Source organism: Typha angustifolia, chromosome 2 (genome assembly GCF_048772165.1).
Source record: "Typha angustifolia cultivar Huaian chromosome 2, ASM4877216v1, whole genome shotgun sequence".
Classification (NCBI taxonomy): Eukaryota; Viridiplantae; Streptophyta; class Magnoliopsida; order Poales; family Typhaceae; genus Typha; species Typha angustifolia.
In genome coordinates, this window is record NC_133240.1 from 97,914 (window position 1) to 117,182 (window position 19,269).

The 19,269-nt window shown below is 37.4% G+C and overlaps 3 protein-coding genes across 4 annotated transcripts; 2 read left to right on the forward strand and 1 right to left on the reverse strand.

Annotated features, from left to right (window-relative positions):
• Positions 1-161: 161 nt before the first annotated feature.
• Positions 162-9,496, forward strand: LOC140770240 (probable chromo domain-containing protein LHP1). The gene is made up of 5 exons (XM_073111324.1): positions 162-536; positions 606-692; positions 771-1,508; positions 9,149-9,209; positions 9,288-9,496. Exons 1-5 carry the CDS (start codon positions 220-222, stop codon positions 9,333-9,335), a joined length of 1,251 nt encoding a protein of 416 aa, XP_072967425.1. The 5' UTR covers positions 162-219; the 3' UTR covers positions 9,336-9,496.
• A 785-nt stretch (positions 9,497-10,281) lies between these two features.
• On the forward strand, positions 10,282-12,650 carry LOC140770248 (protein TRI1-like). The gene is made up of 2 exons (XM_073111338.1): positions 10,282-10,697; positions 12,339-12,650. The coding sequence occupies exons 1-2, from the start codon at positions 10,479-10,481 to the stop codon at positions 12,462-12,464; spliced, it is 345 nt and encodes a 114-aa protein (XP_072967439.1). The 5' UTR covers positions 10,282-10,478; the 3' UTR covers positions 12,465-12,650.
• Positions 12,651-14,200: 1,550 nt separating this feature from the next.
• Positions 14,201-19,264, reverse strand: LOC140777421 (uncharacterized). 2 transcript variants are annotated; one of them, XM_073121520.1, is made up of 7 exons: positions 19,081-19,257; positions 18,821-18,996; positions 18,670-18,725; positions 18,478-18,592; positions 17,947-18,069; positions 16,852-17,005; positions 14,201-14,717 (listed from the first exon to the last, which is right to left on the reverse strand). In XM_073121520.1, exons 1-7 carry the CDS (start codon positions 19,204-19,206, stop codon positions 14,532-14,534), a joined length of 936 nt encoding a protein of 311 aa, XP_072977621.1. In that variant the 5' UTR covers positions 19,207-19,257; the 3' UTR covers positions 14,201-14,531. The 2 variants fall into 2 exon arrangements, with proteins under 2 accessions (XP_072977621.1, XP_072977630.1); XM_073121529.1 differs by lacking the exon at positions 14,201-14,717 and adding an exon at positions 14,725-14,939 and having other exon boundaries at positions 19,081-19,264.
• Between the last annotated feature and the right edge of the window lie 5 nt (positions 19,265-19,269).

Here is a 19,269-nt window from a genome sequence, read left to right on the forward strand (position 1 = left end):
CTCAATCATCCATCTTCACTTTATCGATCCTCAGCTTCAAAGTGGCCCATATGGAAGTAGCAGCCCAATGTCCTCTGAGTGAGTCATATCCGCCCTGGCCCCAGCCCCGGCCCCGGCCCACCTGGCTAATCAGCCCATTCGATTCTGATCTGCTTGCTTCCTCATCAGTGCCAACTGCCGCGCAAGAGGACAGAAAGAGGGAACAACGACGCCTCAGCGATGAGGACCGGCAAGAAGAAGAGCGAAGAATCAGCAGTCCCAGAATCAGAGGAAGGGGCCGTCCCCTCAACCGAAGAGCAACAACAGCCTCTTCTTGCACAGCAAGAGGAAGAGGAGGAGGAGGAGGAGGAGGAGGAGGAGGAGGAAGAGGAAGAGGAGGAGGAGGAAGGAGGAGGAGAAGAAGCAGAGGCAGAGGCAGAGGCGGAGGCGGAGGCGGAGGCGGAGGAGCGACCGAAGCTTGACGAAGGCTTCTATGAGATCGAAGACATTAGGAAGAAGAGGGTTCGCAAGGGCCAAATTCAATACCTAATCAAATGGTACGACCTCTCTCTCTCTCATCCTCATCCTTCTAACAAAAATGACTTCTCTTTCCTTTCTGAGAGAAGGCGTGGATGGCCCGAGACAGCCAACACCTGGGAACCCTACGAGAACATCAAAACCTGCGCCGACATCGTCGAAGCCTTCGAACAAAGGTGCCTCTATCTCTACCCTAAAATTGTCCCTTGCTTCTTCCTCGGCGTAAGATCCTGATATTTCGAGTGGGAGCGCAGATCGCGTTCGCCCAGGTCTTGGCGGAAGCGCAGGCGGAAGCATGGGGCTCTGCACACCGTGGCCAAGAAGAAGCGCTCCACCCAGCCGGACGAATCGACCTTGGGTGATGGAAACCGGAGGGAGATAACACAAGAGGATGGTGCCAGAATTAGTAAACCTAAGAAGAATAAGAATAAGAGTAAGAAGAAGAAGCATAAGAAGAACAAGTCTGCAGGGGACGAGGAGATTGTCGCAAACGGATCCCTGCAGGAGATGCACCAGGTTGAGCAGAACCAGGTGAGCGCGGCTCCCAATTCCTCCGAGCAAATTGGACCGAGCTCAACAGCGGCCACGACCGGATTCATTTCCCTCACTCTGCCTGAGGATGGTCCTACTCCTACCGATGGATTCTCAAAGGTTGAAAGCACGCAGCCCTCGCAATCACAAGGCAACCAAATCACCGGTGCCAAGAGGAGAAAATCCGGCTGCGTCAGAAGGTTCAAGCAGGACGCTCTCCCACAGGAGCAGTGCGAGGTGCAGCAGGATACTGCCACCAGGAACAGGAACGGATCATGTGGGAGAGGAGAAAAGCCAGGAAATGAGGATGTAGATTCCACCGAAGGTGAGAGCGGTGACAAGAAGAAGTTGGATGGTTGCACCAACCGGCTTTCTATCACCAAAATCATCAAGCCTGTGCGCTACTATGCTTCCGTCACGAACGACGTGCAACAAGTCTCCATAACATTCAAGGCTCTAAGGTGAGCAATTGCATATTCTTCAGTGCAGCTTTATCTCTTTCTTTATATTTTCCTGCTTTTCTTTTTTGGATGTTGTTTAAGGTTTGCCAGACTTGTGTTTTTCACTTAAGGCTGTCATTTTTAAGGAACCTGGAACAAGTGCTGCTAGTCCTTGACTTTCGGTCATGCCTTAATATATACTATTCTTCTCCAGCATAGAACACCTATTTGTTTGGACTTTGTCATGTCTCTAAGAACTTTCTAGCTGCATAGATTAAATATCATAGGTAGACAAAGTTAGTAGGCAATCTCGCCGTTTCCTGCTATTATCATGGCCATGACTAGTACACCACTTTTTTTCGTTAGACCAAATTGATAATCATTTATTACAAGCTGGTCATCTTAAAAGCTATTTGGTTGGAGATTTTTATAAATGCTGCATTAATAGATATAGCGTTTAACCCAAAATTTATTTGTTTGGTTTGGTGTATCAAATTAAAAAAATTGTATTTAAAAAAGCTGGTTAGACTCATGCAGTTTTTTAGCACCCATTTGATCCAATCAGATACCAAAAGGCTGCATCTAGCCTAATTTGACCCATCTCTCTTATCTCATTTCAATCCCTCATTACTTTTTCTATTCTCCTCTTTATCTCTTCCACCATTGTCGCCACATTGCCAGAGTATTTCTTCGCCGCCACATCACTTGGGGTAACTCTCATCCTTTATTTTTCTTCTTCTCAGTCACTAGGATTCTTGTATTTCAGATACTTTGCTCCCGCCATTGCTTAGTTTCTTTGAATTTCAGCTCCTTTATTGTCGTAAAGCAATAGCAGAGTAGTAAAACAAATCATAGCTTTTCTTTTCCCTCTCCTGCTAAAAAACATGACCAAGAAGGATCATATTGCACCTGTAATGGACTCTTTGCCTGCTCATTACCCAGAAAGAAAACTTGACAAAAGACTGATAGTTAATGGTGAAGATGCCTTTGAAGAAGATACGCTTTCCTCTTTTCCCTTTATGCTATGTATTTAACTGGATGTCTGGGAGAATGGATGAAACAAGACTGCCTATAACCATAGTCCATGGCTATGATAGATATGACAACTGTCCAACCAAGTCACTTCACAACTAGTGCATCTAAAATTGAAACTAGAGATAGAGAAAGTATTAAATACACAACCAGTGTATTTAAAATTGAAACGAGAGAGAGAGAGAGAGAGAATATTAAATACACTTAATATTGATGCTACATACAGAGCTATGTAGGATAATATCATAGTTCATGTAGGAAAAGAAGTAGAGATCTAGTTTTATTGATTGAAGGGAAATATATTGATTTAATTAAAATTGCTTGATCAATAGTCTTCAACAACCTATTTTCTATTTCAACTGAAATTTAATTTCTTTTAATTGAGAATATAGTTGCAGTCTTTTGGTTCTAAGAAACACAACCAAATATTTATAATTTTAATGTCAAAATAGTATTGTAAAATACAACAACTAAATACTTATTTACCAAATACATAATTATGAAATACAACAAACCAAACATGTGTTTAACAAATACAATATTATAAAATACAATTAACCAAACAATTTATTTGTTTCTCTAGATACAACATCTAGAGAAACATGTATTTTTTAATGCATATGTATTTCTAAATATAACAAACCAAACAACCCACCTTGATTTAAGAAGCTTTAGAGTATGAACTATGAAGAGCCCAACTTTCACGGACATTTGAGGAGTTGCTCTTGCGCCTCAATATGTTCAATTCATAACTATGGATTGAAGTATCAGTCAATCCCGATCCATATTGCAAAAATGGTTTGGCTAATATGGTCGATTTGGTTGATCCTCGATCTGAATCGTTTGAAACGGAAGGCCGATATAGTCAACATGACCAATACGTATCGTTTTTAAGCATCCAATTTCAATCCCGATCTTGATCCCAAAATCAATATTTAGAACCTTGTTCTTTTAACAATCTAGGTTTGATGATCAACGCGTGTAAACTGTAGAGCAGGGAGTACATTTATAATAAAGAGAGATATGGATGCATGTAAAATATGCTTCATGAGAGAGGAAGAATAGAAGCATGCATAGAAACATGCCAACACACCATAAAATGTGTCATGTCTATTTAGCTTAAATAGAAACTCGTCGATTTGAGTTTTTGTTTAAATACTATACTGGTGAGCTATGTTGTGGGTTGACCACTTGCATATCTTACCACCTTTTTTGGAATATTAAGCAATGTTGACAGATCTTATTAAGATATATATCTAGAAAGCTAATTATAGTTTATAAGAGATGTCTTTGATGTATTAAGGGTCCAAATTATCTCTCATATTCTCAAGAGATTGGAGCACACATGGTCCCACTCCTACTATCACGCCCACACCCACTCCACTTAATCAAACACTTACAGAAAGAATTTACTAGCCAAATTTGGACTCTGATTGTGTGGTTTGAAGAATTAGGTTCCTTAAGATCTATAGTTAGATAATGCCATGTCCATGTTGCTCATGGCTTGTGGACTCCTATTAAAAGTCAGTCTTTGCAGTGATATAACAATAACAATTTGAATATGAATTTAGACTCCAAGGATGGCCTTATATATACCGATAGCAATTTGACCAATAATTGTGGACGACTGAATTATGGCAATAGACATAGGTATGGAAAATTGATCAACTGTATATGAGTTGCTATCAACCTGACTTAGTGCTATTGGTCATCTGAGGCATGCATCAAGCAGTTCCAATTTGTCTGAAGTCATTTTTGGTAAGAGGATGTGAGGTTCATTAGAGTAGATATGATGCCCCACCTTTTGAATGTTTTGAATCTTAGTTTCAACCAATTTGTGCATTCCAAGTTAAGAAGGATGACTTGTTGCATTTTGCGGAAAATAGTTTCAACCAAGTGAAAGACTGTGTTTGGAGATAAACCTAAAAAGGATGTGCATATTTTATTCATTTTCGTAGGCAAAGTTATTTTAATTTTATAGCAGACCCCTTATGAGACCTTAAATTTTAGTTATCCTATGCTCATGTTGGTAGAACATATTTTTCTCAAGAGGCTTTGAGACCTTTCTTGAACACGTCACTGTGTTAGATTTTGAAGTGTCGAGGAAAATCTAACATAGTAATTTTGAAAAATCAGAGAGATGGGGGAGATTGTATATAACTGATAATATGGAAGTATAGCGAGTATTCAGGAGCTTCAAAGTGACCTCCAGTAGTGGGTTAGTTTTGTAGTTATGTAGTATAAACCATGGATCCCAAATTAGTCGATCCTGAGTTAGATCGGCCAATTCGGATCGGGATCAACCATAACTAATCTCGATCAAACCAGTTTTGGTCCAGTTTCGGCTAGTTTTGATTGGTTTCGGTCAATTTTGGCCGTATCGGCTGAAAATAACAATACGACTGGAATTAAATTTTTTTAAGATTCAGATCGAATCTAAAATATATCTATCCTAGGAGACGCTAATAATTAATGTCATCAATTGCTTTCTTTTTAAATTTTTAGTTTTCACTTTCTATCTCTTACAAATACTTTCCTCTCACTCTCACACTTCATCGAGTCCATTTGGCAGTCGTTTTGCTGAGCCCCTCTGGCTAGTCCACACTTTAGTGAACTCGAATGAGTTTTTTTCTCAGTTTTTTTATTCTTTCTTACCCACTTTTTAACTCCTCTTTTCTTATTGCTATAGAACAACAGTGGAGATCTCTCTCTCTCTCTCTCTTTATGTTGTTTTACAGTAATAATTTATAAATATAAAAATTTATCTAATTCATTGAAATTCATTATAGTTTTGAGTGAGTTTTTTTATTTACTTTTAAAGTTCATATGTGACCATTTTTATATTATATTTTATAAATTTCTAAAAAAATTTCTGCATTTAAAATAATATTTAGAATTATATGTAATTAAAAATAGCCCAATACGGGCGGTCAATACGACCGATATAGCCAATATGGCTGATACATATTGTTTTTTTCTAACGGCCGATCCCAATCCTAATACCGAGTTTCAAAACCTTAGTATAAACTTGGTGCTACTAATAGAATTTGCATTAATTTTTGCCAAAAGTAATTGATGCATATATATACCAACATCTATTTGAGTATGTGTGTGTGTGCTTGAAATGTATGTGTATAGATATATGCAAGATAGGATAGTCAACCCTTGGGGAGATAAGGGAATTTTAGTACAAGTGAAATAAGGTTTGACACAAATCTTAGAATCCTACTCAATCCGGAAGCTTGAACTATTAGGTGAAGACCTAACAATTTATATAAATTTTTTCATTTTTTCCTCAACTAAACTCTCACATGTGATACTCAACAATTTTCCCATTCACATGTGAGCCTAACATCAATGACTTACCCTCAAGTGCAATCTACTATTTCTAACCAAGCCTTTTGGCCAATTTCTCATCCAGTCACCTATCGTTCTTAAGAGTACTGCTCTTCAATGCTATCAACTATTGCCCTTGTCCTAAACTAGGATTATTTGAGCCTAATCTCAAGACTTTAGATCTTTATCGGTCAAACCACAAACAGCTATTGCTTTACCATGACTCATCTATAATAACCCTCCTATCCATCAGAGCCAGTAAATTGGTCGCACCAAATTGCTTTAGAGCTATGAAGCACGGATATGGATACAAGATATGGGAATACAACAAATTCTTAAAAGTATGACACGGATACAGCATGGATATGCCAATAAATAAATAATTTTTTTCCTATCTACTGTCAACTAATATAACATATGGTAAAAAATAATTATTTCAAAAATGATGAGATAAAATCATAAAAGGAAAGAAAGTTATATATTTAGTATCTACATGCTTAAAATTTTAGAATAATATTGTAACAAAAATTGATATGAAACTCAAAATGTTAGTGAAAAATTGAAATCTAATTCAACTATTATTCTACAATTAATTTGAATCTTTAAATGGTTTTCAAGTTATATGATTAATTTATTATCTAATAAACAAAGCCTTAAAGTATCATGAAGGTTTGGATAATCATATATGCATATAAAGTATATGTTTTATATCATCTATTAGCACAAAAAAAAAGGAAAATTGATTGGATGACTAAGAAATTTATTGGAGCCGTATCTTGCTTTATTGGAGCCGTATTGAAAAATTAAAATTAATTTTTTTAATTCGGATACTTCTTTACCCGTATCAGTGCCGTGTGGGTATTTGATACATATTGAATACCGGTACAAAGGGGCAAATGAAGTATTCGTGCTCCGTAGTTTCAGAGGAATCTAGAATTTTCGAATCGTTGGCTCCAATACCACTTGAGGAGATAGAGGAGTCCTAGTCCAAGTAAAACAAGATTTGGCACAAATCTTAGAATCCAACTCAAACTAAAAGTTTAAACTATTAGGTGAAGGTCTAATAATCTATATAAACCCTTTCACTTTTCTCTCTTTTCAATGTGAGACTAAATTCTTACATGTGATAAACATAAACAAATCTAGAGTAATCTTTTGTAGAATTTATCCTTCTTTCTAACTTTCTTTGTCTAGTGAAGTACCAAAATTAGAAATATAATAATAATTATAATACTGAAATTGGGATCCAATGAATTAATTATTTCTGCCTAGATTTAGCAAGCTCTTTCTTTGCCTTCTTTGAGTAGGCTCAATTGATCTCTTCCTTGTAAATGTCATACTTGTGTTCTAGTTCTCAATAATTGTAGTTTCTGTGATTTAATTCCGTAAGACATGTGTCTCAATATACAAGTCTATGAAAAAGGAGATATGGAAGAATGCCTTTTCTTAGTCTCATGGCATATTGGTGATTGGCCTGCTTTTAATGTACTATATAAAGTTTCATCACTTTCAGGTGATGCATACTTCAGATTTTTCTCCTCTAACCCACCCCCCCACTCCCCCTGTGGCTACATAGACATAATCCTCTTTGTGTATGCTATGCTCATATGTTCTTCAATGACTTGGCTGGCTGTCAATGTTTGAGCATCATACATTAGTTTTAGATTTGAGAAGTTAATTGTGACTTTTTCAGTTTTTCTTGCTGTCAGTTAGATATGTTTCTTGTGAATCTTTGGTTCTAAGTAATCATTGTGATGAAAATGTTGAATTGGGTGTTGATTGCAAGTACTCTCATTCTGATCCAGGATAATTGTCTTCATAGTTTCAATATTTTATTAGAAGTGATAACTTCAGTTGCTTGCAGTGCTTAATCCGTAGTGCACAAGCAAGTAATGTCCTTTCCCTAGTGTTTCTAACACTAGGCAATACTCTTTGCATATTTTCTCTATGAAAGATGTGACTGCTAAGGAAGTCTTTGTATGGAAAAGGTAACATCCTCCTGGTACTCTCAGGTAGCTGGTGTTACCTATTCCCTTCTTTCTTTCCTGTCGTAGAAATAAGAAAATTATGTTTGTCATCCAGATCACTTGATCAGGAAAACCTTGGAACAGTGTTATCCGTTCAGATCAGCCCACCAGTATAGAATTACTTTGCCAAAATATTGTTTTCATTATACAGATCAGTCCAATACTAGGCTCATTCTGGCAGTGAAATATAGTGTATGTAGATGAAACTTATTATTCCTAGCATATAGACCAATTTCCTGAAGTGTAGCATGGTCAGCCTTAACCTCTGGTAAAATACTAGAAAATACTAGAATGGGAATGTTATTCAGAGCCATATGCTCCCTGTTGCAATTTGATTCAGAGCCACGTGCACAATTAATTAGTGTCACCTCAGTCAGGTTCATTTAGACCTTCTATTGCCCACTTAGTTGTAATTATGTACATCTGGTCTTTAATCTATACCTCAAAAGAAAGGCAAAATTCTGTGTTATTCATCTAAATGATTTACATAGTTCAATAGGTGTAACTAACAACTGTGGCGTCTATTTAATGGTCACAATGGCATCCCAGTGTTATTCTCCATACATAAATTGATATATAAAAACGAGGTGGACCAGGCGGTGAACGGAGTTTGGTTAGATGTCAGTATCCTTAACTCTAGGACTCCACATAGATCTAAAGATCTTTCTAGTTACTTTGATGCTTATAGGTGGACCAGGCGGTGAACGGAGTTTGGTTAGATGTCAGTATCCTTAACTCTAGGACTCCACATAGATCTAAAGATCTTTCTAGTTACTTTGATGCTTATAATATAACAGCAAAAAGGCAGGCCAGCATAAAAGAAACCTCTACAAACTTGTTTTGTTGGATTTTTTTTTTATAATCTTGTTCATTCGCAACATATTCTCTTTGTGCATCTGACATGTGGAAAAGTCTACATTCAATATATCATGTCTATATCATGCATAGAGTTTCCATTTGGCTGATGCAAATATGACACAAATATGGCATACCTTGTAGTCAGTTCAGTTGATCTACTTTTGGTAGCAGATGAATATATGTAGAGTAATGTGCCTTTCCTTCCCTCCCTCTAAATAAATGCTTCCTTATTTGGGATATGCTATTTCTTAGACTGAGGCTTTTGAAAGCTTGAGTTCTGTAATTGTAGATATTAGGCGTACAGGTCTTAATGTCTAGAGAGGATACTAAATATTTGTGGAAATATCTGTTTATTATGGACTATGGTGGCTGATCTGAGAGATTTAAATAACAGAATCTTAATGACAGGTCTGATGGGCAAGAAGTGCTTGTGGATGACAAGGAATTGAAAGCCAATAACCCATTGGTGGTATATTCCCATCCTATTCTTTTCTCTGCTATTGAGTGAAAGCATAAATTTAATAATTTAATGATTCTTGTGTCACAGCTAATAAATTTCTATGAGCAGCATCTTCGCTATAATCCCAATTCATGATGTGCTGCACTAGCGACGATCTTGAATGGCAGTCGATCATTTCTATTGCTAAGGTGCACAGCCTATGAAACCTTGTAATCGTCATACTATGTAATGGGGCAATTTTGTACACTACAGTTCTCTTGCTTTATTTTCGTTAGTACAAGTTTAGTATTCTCTTCCTTGTTGTTTTTTTTACACTTTTCACTTATAATTTGTTGACCACGCCCTTCGATATTAGTTCTATCTACCCGCTCACCTTGTTGGATAATATAGTTTAACTGCCTATAACATGGAATGCTGTTGAATTGTGTAGTATATTCTGAAAGCTAGATCAGTTGCAAGTTACTTCAGGTGGGTTCATGGGAAAAAAAGAGGCGGGTTATCTGATTGTTAGCCTCTGATATTGTAATATCTAAAGATGTGAGGAATTCTATTTACACTCACCTTAATTGATCATTCCTTCATTGCATTGTCCTTCAGATTTCGTCTCCAGAAGCACGAGTCACTCATAGCAAATCTAAAGCATCTCCTAAACTCTTTGATGTTTAAATGAAAATGCCAAGACCTAGGCCTTCAGACGCCATCATTCATGTGAAACATTTTGTAATAACTTAAATCTTTGGATTATCTATTCTCACATTGAAGAGAAAAGAAAAGAAAAGAAAAGCAAGTAGTCCTTCCTTTCAGAGAGTAAAAAAATAATAACTCGAGTGAAGGGTAGGGTACGTAAGGAGGAAAAGAAAAAGTACAAACTCTTTTACAACTCTTTAGGCCCCTGTGAGGGAAATTACAAGAATAGGGAAGGTTAATTCCGGAAAAAGAAAGAGAGAGAGAGAGAGAGAGAGAGAGCTAATGCTTAAGCGGCCAAACCCAGACCTAGGCCCAACTTCACGACCCTTTCAGTCCGTTTGAAATTGCCATTAGGCAACAACAGCTGGTTCTAAGGTAACCTAATACTAATTAGTAGTACAAGTAGGTAGGAATTAAGGGGAAGGGACTAAAACCCTCGCAGTTGTCCCGCCCGCTCTTCTCTCTTCTCTCTTCGCTCCTCTCTCCGCTCTCCTCTCTCCTCTCTCTCTTTCTTTCGTTCTTTCCTTCTTTGTTTTTACTCTTTAGTTCGCCTCGGTTCCGTCGTCGTTCGAGAAGGAAAAGGCATCAAACATGTCTAGGGTTTTTGGAGGCTGCAGGGCTCTCATGGCGGCGGCGAAGGCCGCGGCATCTTCCTCGACCCCGGCCGTCGAGACGACCGCGAAGAAGGTGGGCATCATGAAGCCGGTGCCGGTCTCTCCTGCCATGCGCAAGTTCCTCGGCGTCCCGGAGATCTCGCGCGCCGAGGCCGTCAAGAAGATCTGGGAGCACATCAAGGCCCACGACCTCCAGGTCTCTCTCTCTCTCTGTCCCCCTCGCCTTTTCCCGCCGCCTACTTTTCATTTTCTTTTGGAGCTTCTAGGTCATTCTTCGTCTCTTTCCCATGTATCCTATGCCTTTTCTCTTTACATCTTATGTGATATGTTCTTGTTTGTACACGTACCATTTCTTTGACCTAGTTTTGCAACGACTACTCTAGCGTGATTTTGGAACATTTTATTGTGAGAGGACCAAATAATCGGCTACATACTTTCTCTTTTAACTTCTAGGTATGAGTACCAAAATATCCGTGGCTATCTTTGTTTTGGATGACTGAGATGTTTGAGGCTACTGCATCTCTTTTCTTTTCTTTTCCTTTTTTCATCTCCTTTTCTTTTACTTTTTTTTGTTTTTTCTCCCAATCAATTGCTCTTTTTGTGCAGTTTACGATTTCTGCTGCATCCTCTCAAAACAAATTGTTTTCTATGCTGAAGCATATGATTGCTTTTCTGTAACGAAATATTTTTCTCTATTCTGTATATAGTTTAGCATGATTTTATTCAAACCTTTAGTGTATGTGATAGGTCAAATAACATTATTTAGGATTGTGTAACCTGTCGAGGGATTTGACAAGAGGATGAAAAATAATAATTAACTGAAGTATGTTTGGTGGTCTTCATCAGGGTGTTGTCTTTCATCATGCAGTCGTTAAGTTCATTCATGGTTCTCTGCTCAGTGTAGTTCTGGGTACTCTCTCATTGGACCGTCAAGTCCAACTTGCTATTCCCTCTTTGGTAAAGTAAATCAATAATGGTAATAGGTATCTGGTTTTATAGTGACAATGTTGTTTTCACTGCTGTGGTTGGTTACTCTGTTGTATTCTGCCCAGTCCTTCAAGTCGAATTTGCTTGTTGGTAAATGAAATCGTTAATGTTACTTACGGTAATAAGTTCTATCTAGGTTCTTATTTCCCTGTCATTGATTTTCTTTTTCTTATTTATGTTCTGTTGCTGAGTTGTACATTTTCAATGAATTTGTATAAGAACTAACTTGATGTGCTCCTTTAGCTGGATTGTCTAGACACATTCTTGGGATTATCTCTCTCACTTCTTTGTTTTAGCACATTCTAAATGTATGCTGGCTATCTCTCAGCTTTGCATATTCTCTCTATTCTCTCCATCTTATGTTGTTCGATTGCCGATCTATGCATCTTTTCCATGCTTGTATGCTATGTCGCTATTTCTTCAATTGACGGTCTATAATGATTCTTCTATTTTCTGTCCATGTTAATATTTCATATTTTGAGCTCGTCGTATGTGATGCTCTCAAGTCTCCACCAACTTTGTTTTCTGTATAAGAATTGTGTAATGTGGAGCTGCAAAAGTTGTTGAACGAATTTATTCCAATTTCTAGTTATTGTTTGTCTGTAAGTTTTTACAACAACAAGTTGTGGTGCCAATTAGTTTGTACATTGACGATCACTATTGTGGAATAATTTTTTTAAAACATTAGACAAGTTGTACATTGATAAATTCAACAGCACTAGATGCTAGTATGTCAAAAGAAAAGCATGGAAATTTTGCTAGTTCCTTAAATGTTATTTTGCTTTTGCATGATATGACAATTTATAATTTAGTGTTCAATACTGTTAAATAACATTTTAATCTTCTGCAGAATCCAGCAAATAAGAAAGAGATACACTGTGACGAGAAGCTGAAGAGCATATTTGATGGGAAAGAGAAAGTTGGGATGCTGGAAATTGCTAGATTGCTTTCTCCTCATTTCCTGAAATCTAAGTAAAGCAGTTAGATAGAAAGCTGATGTTTTGTGGTTTACCCCATGGTTAGGGGTTTCTTTGTGATGCAATGCCTATGTTTTATTGCAAGTGCTTAATGTAACTTTTGATGGAATTCCTCACTTATCATGATCTGGATTTTAGGTGCACGTGTTACTTTTTCTGTACAAAATGGCACCTCTTTTGCTTCATACCTTGTCTGCTTTTGGTTTTGTTCTGATGTTTCATTTGTTTAGGTCAATCAGTTTCTGATTAGTTGCACAGAAAAAAGAGAACTTGTTAGATGAAGTACACTTGATGGGCATGGATAGCAAGAATTGTTTATTGAAGGGAGGCACTCGAAGCTGGGACTGTTATTGGGGTGAGCTTTCTGAATCCTGATTAGTCTTAGAAGACTAGTGGTGTCTGGAACTCAAATTTTACGATTGCTTAACTCTGACTTGATATAAGCTGTGTGCATTGTTGTTTACGTGCTGATAAATTTTAAAAAGCTTAGGTTTTGATGCCTGGGATGTATGTATGGGTTTTAGCCGTACTTCTCAGTCACATTGCTCTTTTCAGTATCTGCATCAAAAAAATTGCCCTCTTTGTTGCTTAGTTTATATCATATTCATGTATATATTATTACGTCTGATAGTTAACACAGTGGACCTTCTCTTGTTATCTATCTAATTATTTTATATTTACCAAATAAACTCTGATTTGTCATTTTGACTTTTAAAAAAGGCATTATTTTAGTTAACTACTATTTTAATCTCTCTCTTTCTCTTCGCATAACTCGTAAGCCCTTTCAAATAAAATATCCTGTAAACATACTTCTTATTTTAATTTAAGAATTGTTCTTTCTTTGTTAAATCAAAAGTAATGATGATGCTCATTTTGCCTTTAAAAGACATTACTTTTTATCATTTTAATCCTCTCTCTCATCACAAGCCTTTAATTCAATTCTTGTTCTAGTTGAAAGACCATTTTTACGTGAAATTAAAAGTAACGATGACATCACTAATTTGTTTACTACTAATTTTTTACACCCGTTTAAGATATCGTATTCAAAGTAGAGAAATATATAGTGCGAATCTACAAGCATACAGTGTGAATCTACAACCTTGCAGTAAGATTCAAAAAATAAGCACTACGAACTTATAAGTATACGGTGCGGGCAGATATAATTTTTTAACCATGTTTTAGAAAAAGAACAACAAAATATAGAAATATGTAGGTAAAAGCTTCATCTAATCATCCAACCACTAAAGGGTATTCTAGTTAATTTCCATATTTTCTCATCAATTCTCAAGTCAATTTGTACTTTAAGGATCACTTTACTTTAAAATTCATGTCATATGAAATGTAATCATGACATCATTAAACCGGTTTACAATCATACATCATATTTTCCTAAAAGGATTTAATAAATAAGATTAGCTAAGTAGGTTTCCAGATTTTACCTAGATCAAACATTTTCACCAGTTGAAGCACATGTAAGATACTGCATCAATGACCTACAAATATGCAGTGCATACATGTATGTATTTAACAATGCACGAATGGCAGGGATAATTACACAAAAAGTGCTCTGTTGGTAAAACAGAGAGGAATTGTAGTAATGCTCAAATGGCCAAGTATAATCACTTACTACAGATTTTTATCATGTTACCATAGTCGAAGCCTTTAATATATCTCATCATCTTCCAATCTACGGGCAGCTGAAGATGCTAAAACTTCTACAGCAATACCATAGCCAAACAGAGAAAGAGATCGAGTACTCCATTATCTGTGAAATTATCCCTTGCACATAAATCTTACAGAATAAGAACACAATCAACTGGATCAGCAATTAGCCAGTTACCAGTCGCAAGTTCTTGCTTGATTGCAGGAATAAATTTCCAATTGTCCATCTTAGCTGAACTCAAGTTCGATGAGATACCCATGTTCTGCACATTAATCACAAGGCTGACAGTTGTTCTTGTTCGATCACATGAATAATCTACATCATAGCAACATAATTCCTTCTTCTTCTTCTTTTGTGAAGTAAAACAAACACAAATCGGATCCATACTATGCTCGGGCAATTGTCAAGTCAGAAGGTGATCGATCCATTTCTCTAACACTGATGGCGAACCATACCAAGGCCTCAAACTATCATCTGAACCAACTGGAGAGTGGTAAACACCCTCCAGGCTTATGTTCAGCGCACCATCTAGGTGAGCCGACATTTCGGGAACAACACCATCTCCCCATACATCTGCCTGCCCACAAACCTGCAAAAGTTGTCCCCATGTAGTAAATGTATGCTAAAAAAGAATTGTTCGACAATATACAACCTTAGTTTAGTTGAATTTCTCCTATTGGTGGATGAAGTATGACCAGAAGACCAGAAGTGATTAACAGCTGAGATCCAATTGGATAAAGGCTGTGGAAAATCGTTGCCATCAGCCTGCTATCAGGGTCTCTGAGAGATTGTCTGGCATATTCAGACCAATCTAAGAAATTACAATTAGATTCACATTAATGGTATTTTAGAAAGATTCATGCAATACAAGGATGCTGTTTCACAACTCAATTCATAGGTTGAACTTTTCACTTACATGAGCACTGTTGTTGGGTTTTATTTGTATTAATATAATTGACAAATTGTGTTTCAAAATATGTATGAGCATATGTACAAATTATGAGATGTTTGAATTGAAAGATTAATTTTACAATCAAAATATTCAAAAATATTTTAGAATTGTCTGAAGTGCTCAAACAATGTCATTATGATTAAGGTACTATGAAAAAAATACCTAAAGACATAGGAACAACTCTGCTCAGCTGTTTGATCGGACCATAGGGCATTCGAACGCATTTTCCCAATAGAAGAAATGCACTATAGGCATTGTCGGCGTTCGAACGGCCTTAGCTGATTTGACTTAAATTTTAATCTATCTCTATCTATCTTATCTCTAAAAAAATCTGAGGAAAATCTTTGAAGAGATATTTATCTTATCTCTAAAGGATACTTGCTTTATCTCTAAGAAATATTCATTTTATCTCTAAAAGATACTTGTTTTATATAAATGATTTTAATCTAACTCTAGGATGGAGAATCGTCAAGTATTAAATTGAAAATCTTTTAGAAAAGTCATCGATTATTATCTTTTAAGATCATCTTTTGGAGGCCATTAAATTCTCAGCTTTAGATGGAGCGTGCTTAATCATTCTTATCTCAACACATCTATGTATTGAGTATCATTGAGACGAAAGGATCAATCTTGAACACTAAAGTTTGGAAACCAAATACGGAAAGCAGTACATTGCGAGGTATAACAAGCAATGTTAGTACAAATTGAGTCGTAGAGATAGACGGGTGATCTGTAAACTTCTTGTTAACTGCTATAGATTTTAGTGATCGATTTCAATCCAAGTTTAGATCTGTAGTTTTTTATCCGTTTGAGGGTTTTTTTACGTAAAAACTTTTGTGTTTGTGATTATTCTTTTCACAATTTATTTTCGGCATATTATTATCGATAGCGTGTAAGGCTGTCGAGAAAGCTCGTCGACTCGTTAAGAGCTCAACTCGAACTCAGCTCGCTCAAGCTCGGCTTGAATAGGCTCGATATATAATATGTAAGATCACATTATATATGTGTATACCAAAATAAAAGCATAAATGACATATAATGTAGCTAGCTAAAATAGCTCTTATCAACTCAGCCGACCAGGGTTCAAACCTCTCCTATACCAATTTTTTCCATAAAGTCTCTTAGATGTTTAGTCCTATATCGAAAATTGAGTGATATAGATATGCTTTTATAACTACCATTCCCTCTAAATGCAATCAAATTAGCTGCTGTATTAGCCTAATATAACAATTAGATTTTGGAAGCCCACATAGGCCCATTAAGCCCACGAGCCAAGCTCGAGCCTCATTGAGTTGGAGCTGAGCCGAGCCGAGCTGATTTTCCAACTCGAATCGAGCTCGAGCCGAGCTGAGTTTTTCTACCTTTCGAGCTAAGCTGAGCTGAGCTAAGCCTGGCTCGCTCAAGCTCGGCTCGTTTACACCCCCTAATAGCGTGTGATAAAACTTATCGCCCAAGGTGTTTCTTATATTTTTCAATTGGTATCAGAGCATACCTAAGGATTCACGTAAGTTCAATTTTTTCATTCACTGTGAACCTACTATGAACTTCTCACAATTACTTGGCAGATGAAGAATCAGCGTTAGCTAACCTGGGGCAACTTTGATGCTTATGATAGTTTTCTGGTTCCCTAGAGCTCTGTCTCCTGATTTCATTCTTTACCATATTAGCATAAGTAAAGATGATGGAGATGGCCTATTTCCAGACATGCTGACTAGTTTAGGGAGGAAGTACATATGTTATAACATGAGAATTTTTCCCTATTTCAAGATACCTGTTTATAACCCTGGCCAATGAATCGGGCACGCATGGAGGGGGAAGCTGAGATGGGCTTACTGCTGCTGTTGTTGGCAACTGATTCTTCTGGGGTCAGATCCTTCTCATCAGAAGGATCTGATTTTCTGATCAAACGAGCACCTTGGATGTATCTGTCAAAAATACCAGTAGATCTGTTAAAATATACAAGCTACTAGTAGTTTAGTTGCAACATGCTTGTAATAGTTTACATTCTTCTAAATGGATGGTTCCATAGTTTCCAGAAGATCCACAGAAAGAATCATCTCAGTGTATGTTAAAGGAGGACATATTTTTAATGACTATACTAAACCTTCCCACAAGATAATTATCCATTCTGTACACAGTCCTTTAAACCCATTACAACCCAACTTTTTGTCGAGGAAAATTCTGTAGACACATTACAATCCAACTTCAACGCCATCCATCCATATGGACCGTACTGACGATTTTGCTCTCATATTTTGACACTCCAATACCCAATACCCCTTCCTCCCAAGAAAAAATAAAAAGAACCTCTTACAAATTTTATTGTGTTCTTCCCAATTTCCCCACACTGTAATTCCTCTTGGGACTATCAATACTGGAAATTAAATGCTTACTTTATATCACTATTGTAGGCCTATACAAAACTGTACTCTAGTCAAACACTACATGGAAATTCCATGTGAAGGACAAACACTTTACACACCCCACTCATCAAAACTTTTACCCAAATGTAGCGCCAATTTCTGGACCAACATTATCTACCAGACATGTTGCATGCGGATGTACCAATTGAGTGTGCAACTCATCCTGTATGAAATACCCTGGTATGTCAACCCATAACCACCAAATAGTCTTCTCATTCATTTGATGATGGTCAAAAGAATGACTCAAACATCAGTAGGTTACTCAACGCAACATGGGTAGCATAACCTAACAGAATGACTCAAGCCAGTTGTTGCTAACGAAATCTATCCCAGAAAAAGATTGATGGTAACTTGCACCATTTAGGGGAAGGCATGTTGGTTCCATAACAAAATAGTTTAAAAAAAAATTGTTGACATAACTAAATTCATGAAGATGGAAGTACCTTCCTGCAATACATACATATCTTAGTTGTGGTGTATAGATAGCTGATGCACAATTCTTTTCAACATAATCCAATAGACCTCTTGTCTGGTCAATAACTCCAGGTAAATCCTTTGGAGGTGGCCTGTGAAGAGAAAAGGAAGAGAAACTTTATAGAAAAACAACTGGACGATGATATAGATTGCCTGCGAGAAAAAAGTTGTATAATTCATCAAAATTATAGTTATCCAAATTATTAGTAGTATCACACATATCCTGGTTAGATTTCTTTTCTTTTTTTCTTCTTTTTTTTTTGAAATGCTGAAGCAGCCGTCTGAGAGGTAAAAGGTTTCTCAATATGAAACCTTGAAGTTGTGTTTTCCCTTGAAGTATTAAAACAAATGAAATCAAAGAAGCAGAATTCCCTTGAAGTATTATTATTTGTTTATTCTTCAAGAAGGGCATGAGTTCCATGTTGATCACTGTGGATGTATAATAGAATGCAGACATAAAAAAGTAGCCAGCCATACATGATATGATAACGAAACCATACAGGAGGGGAGATCCAAGAGTCAGCAGCAAAGCTATATCCGAAATCCCAAACTCTTGCATGTAGACGCGTGCAAGCCATCCCCCAGCTGAATGCCCAATCAGCGATAACTTCCCACCTGCAAATTAACATTAACTTGGTAAATCACCAAACCAAATATCTCACCATTCCAAGTCTATATTGCTTCCTTCTGACCTTGAGGAATGAGCAGCTTAGCCTCGGAGACCGCCTTGTCGACTCGTTCCAAGTACCTGATTTTAGTTAACCAATCCAAAAATTGGACCAAAAGGAGAATTAGGGGGGCGGAGGGCTCTACAGTAGAATAGAGAATGAGAGATAGAAATACCAATCAAGAACGGGCCTTGGTCGGAGGGTGCCCTTCCAGTAGTTGGGGTCGAGCAGCCCGGCGGCGTTGCGGAACCAATCGAGGCGGGACACGTCGGCCACCACGGAGGGAATGCCGTACGACTCCCTCAGCGTCGTAGACAGGGATTCGTAGTCCCCCGTGTTGTTCCCCAGACCCTGTCCATATTTATACGCTTATTCCTATTCCTGCAAGGACCAGAGCAAAACAAGGAGGAAAATTTTAAAAATCCAACAACCAACCGGTAGAATGACGGTGGGGCGAATGGTGGTGGTGGGGCTAGAAGTCATGGTGGTGGAGACGAGAGTGGTGGAACAACAACGCGGTGGAGCTGGAAGGAGAGACATCGTCGTCGTCAGCGGCTTCATCGTGTGAGTTGCAGGGCCGGGGGGGGGAGGGGGGGGATCTTAGAAATGTTATCCCAAGATCAT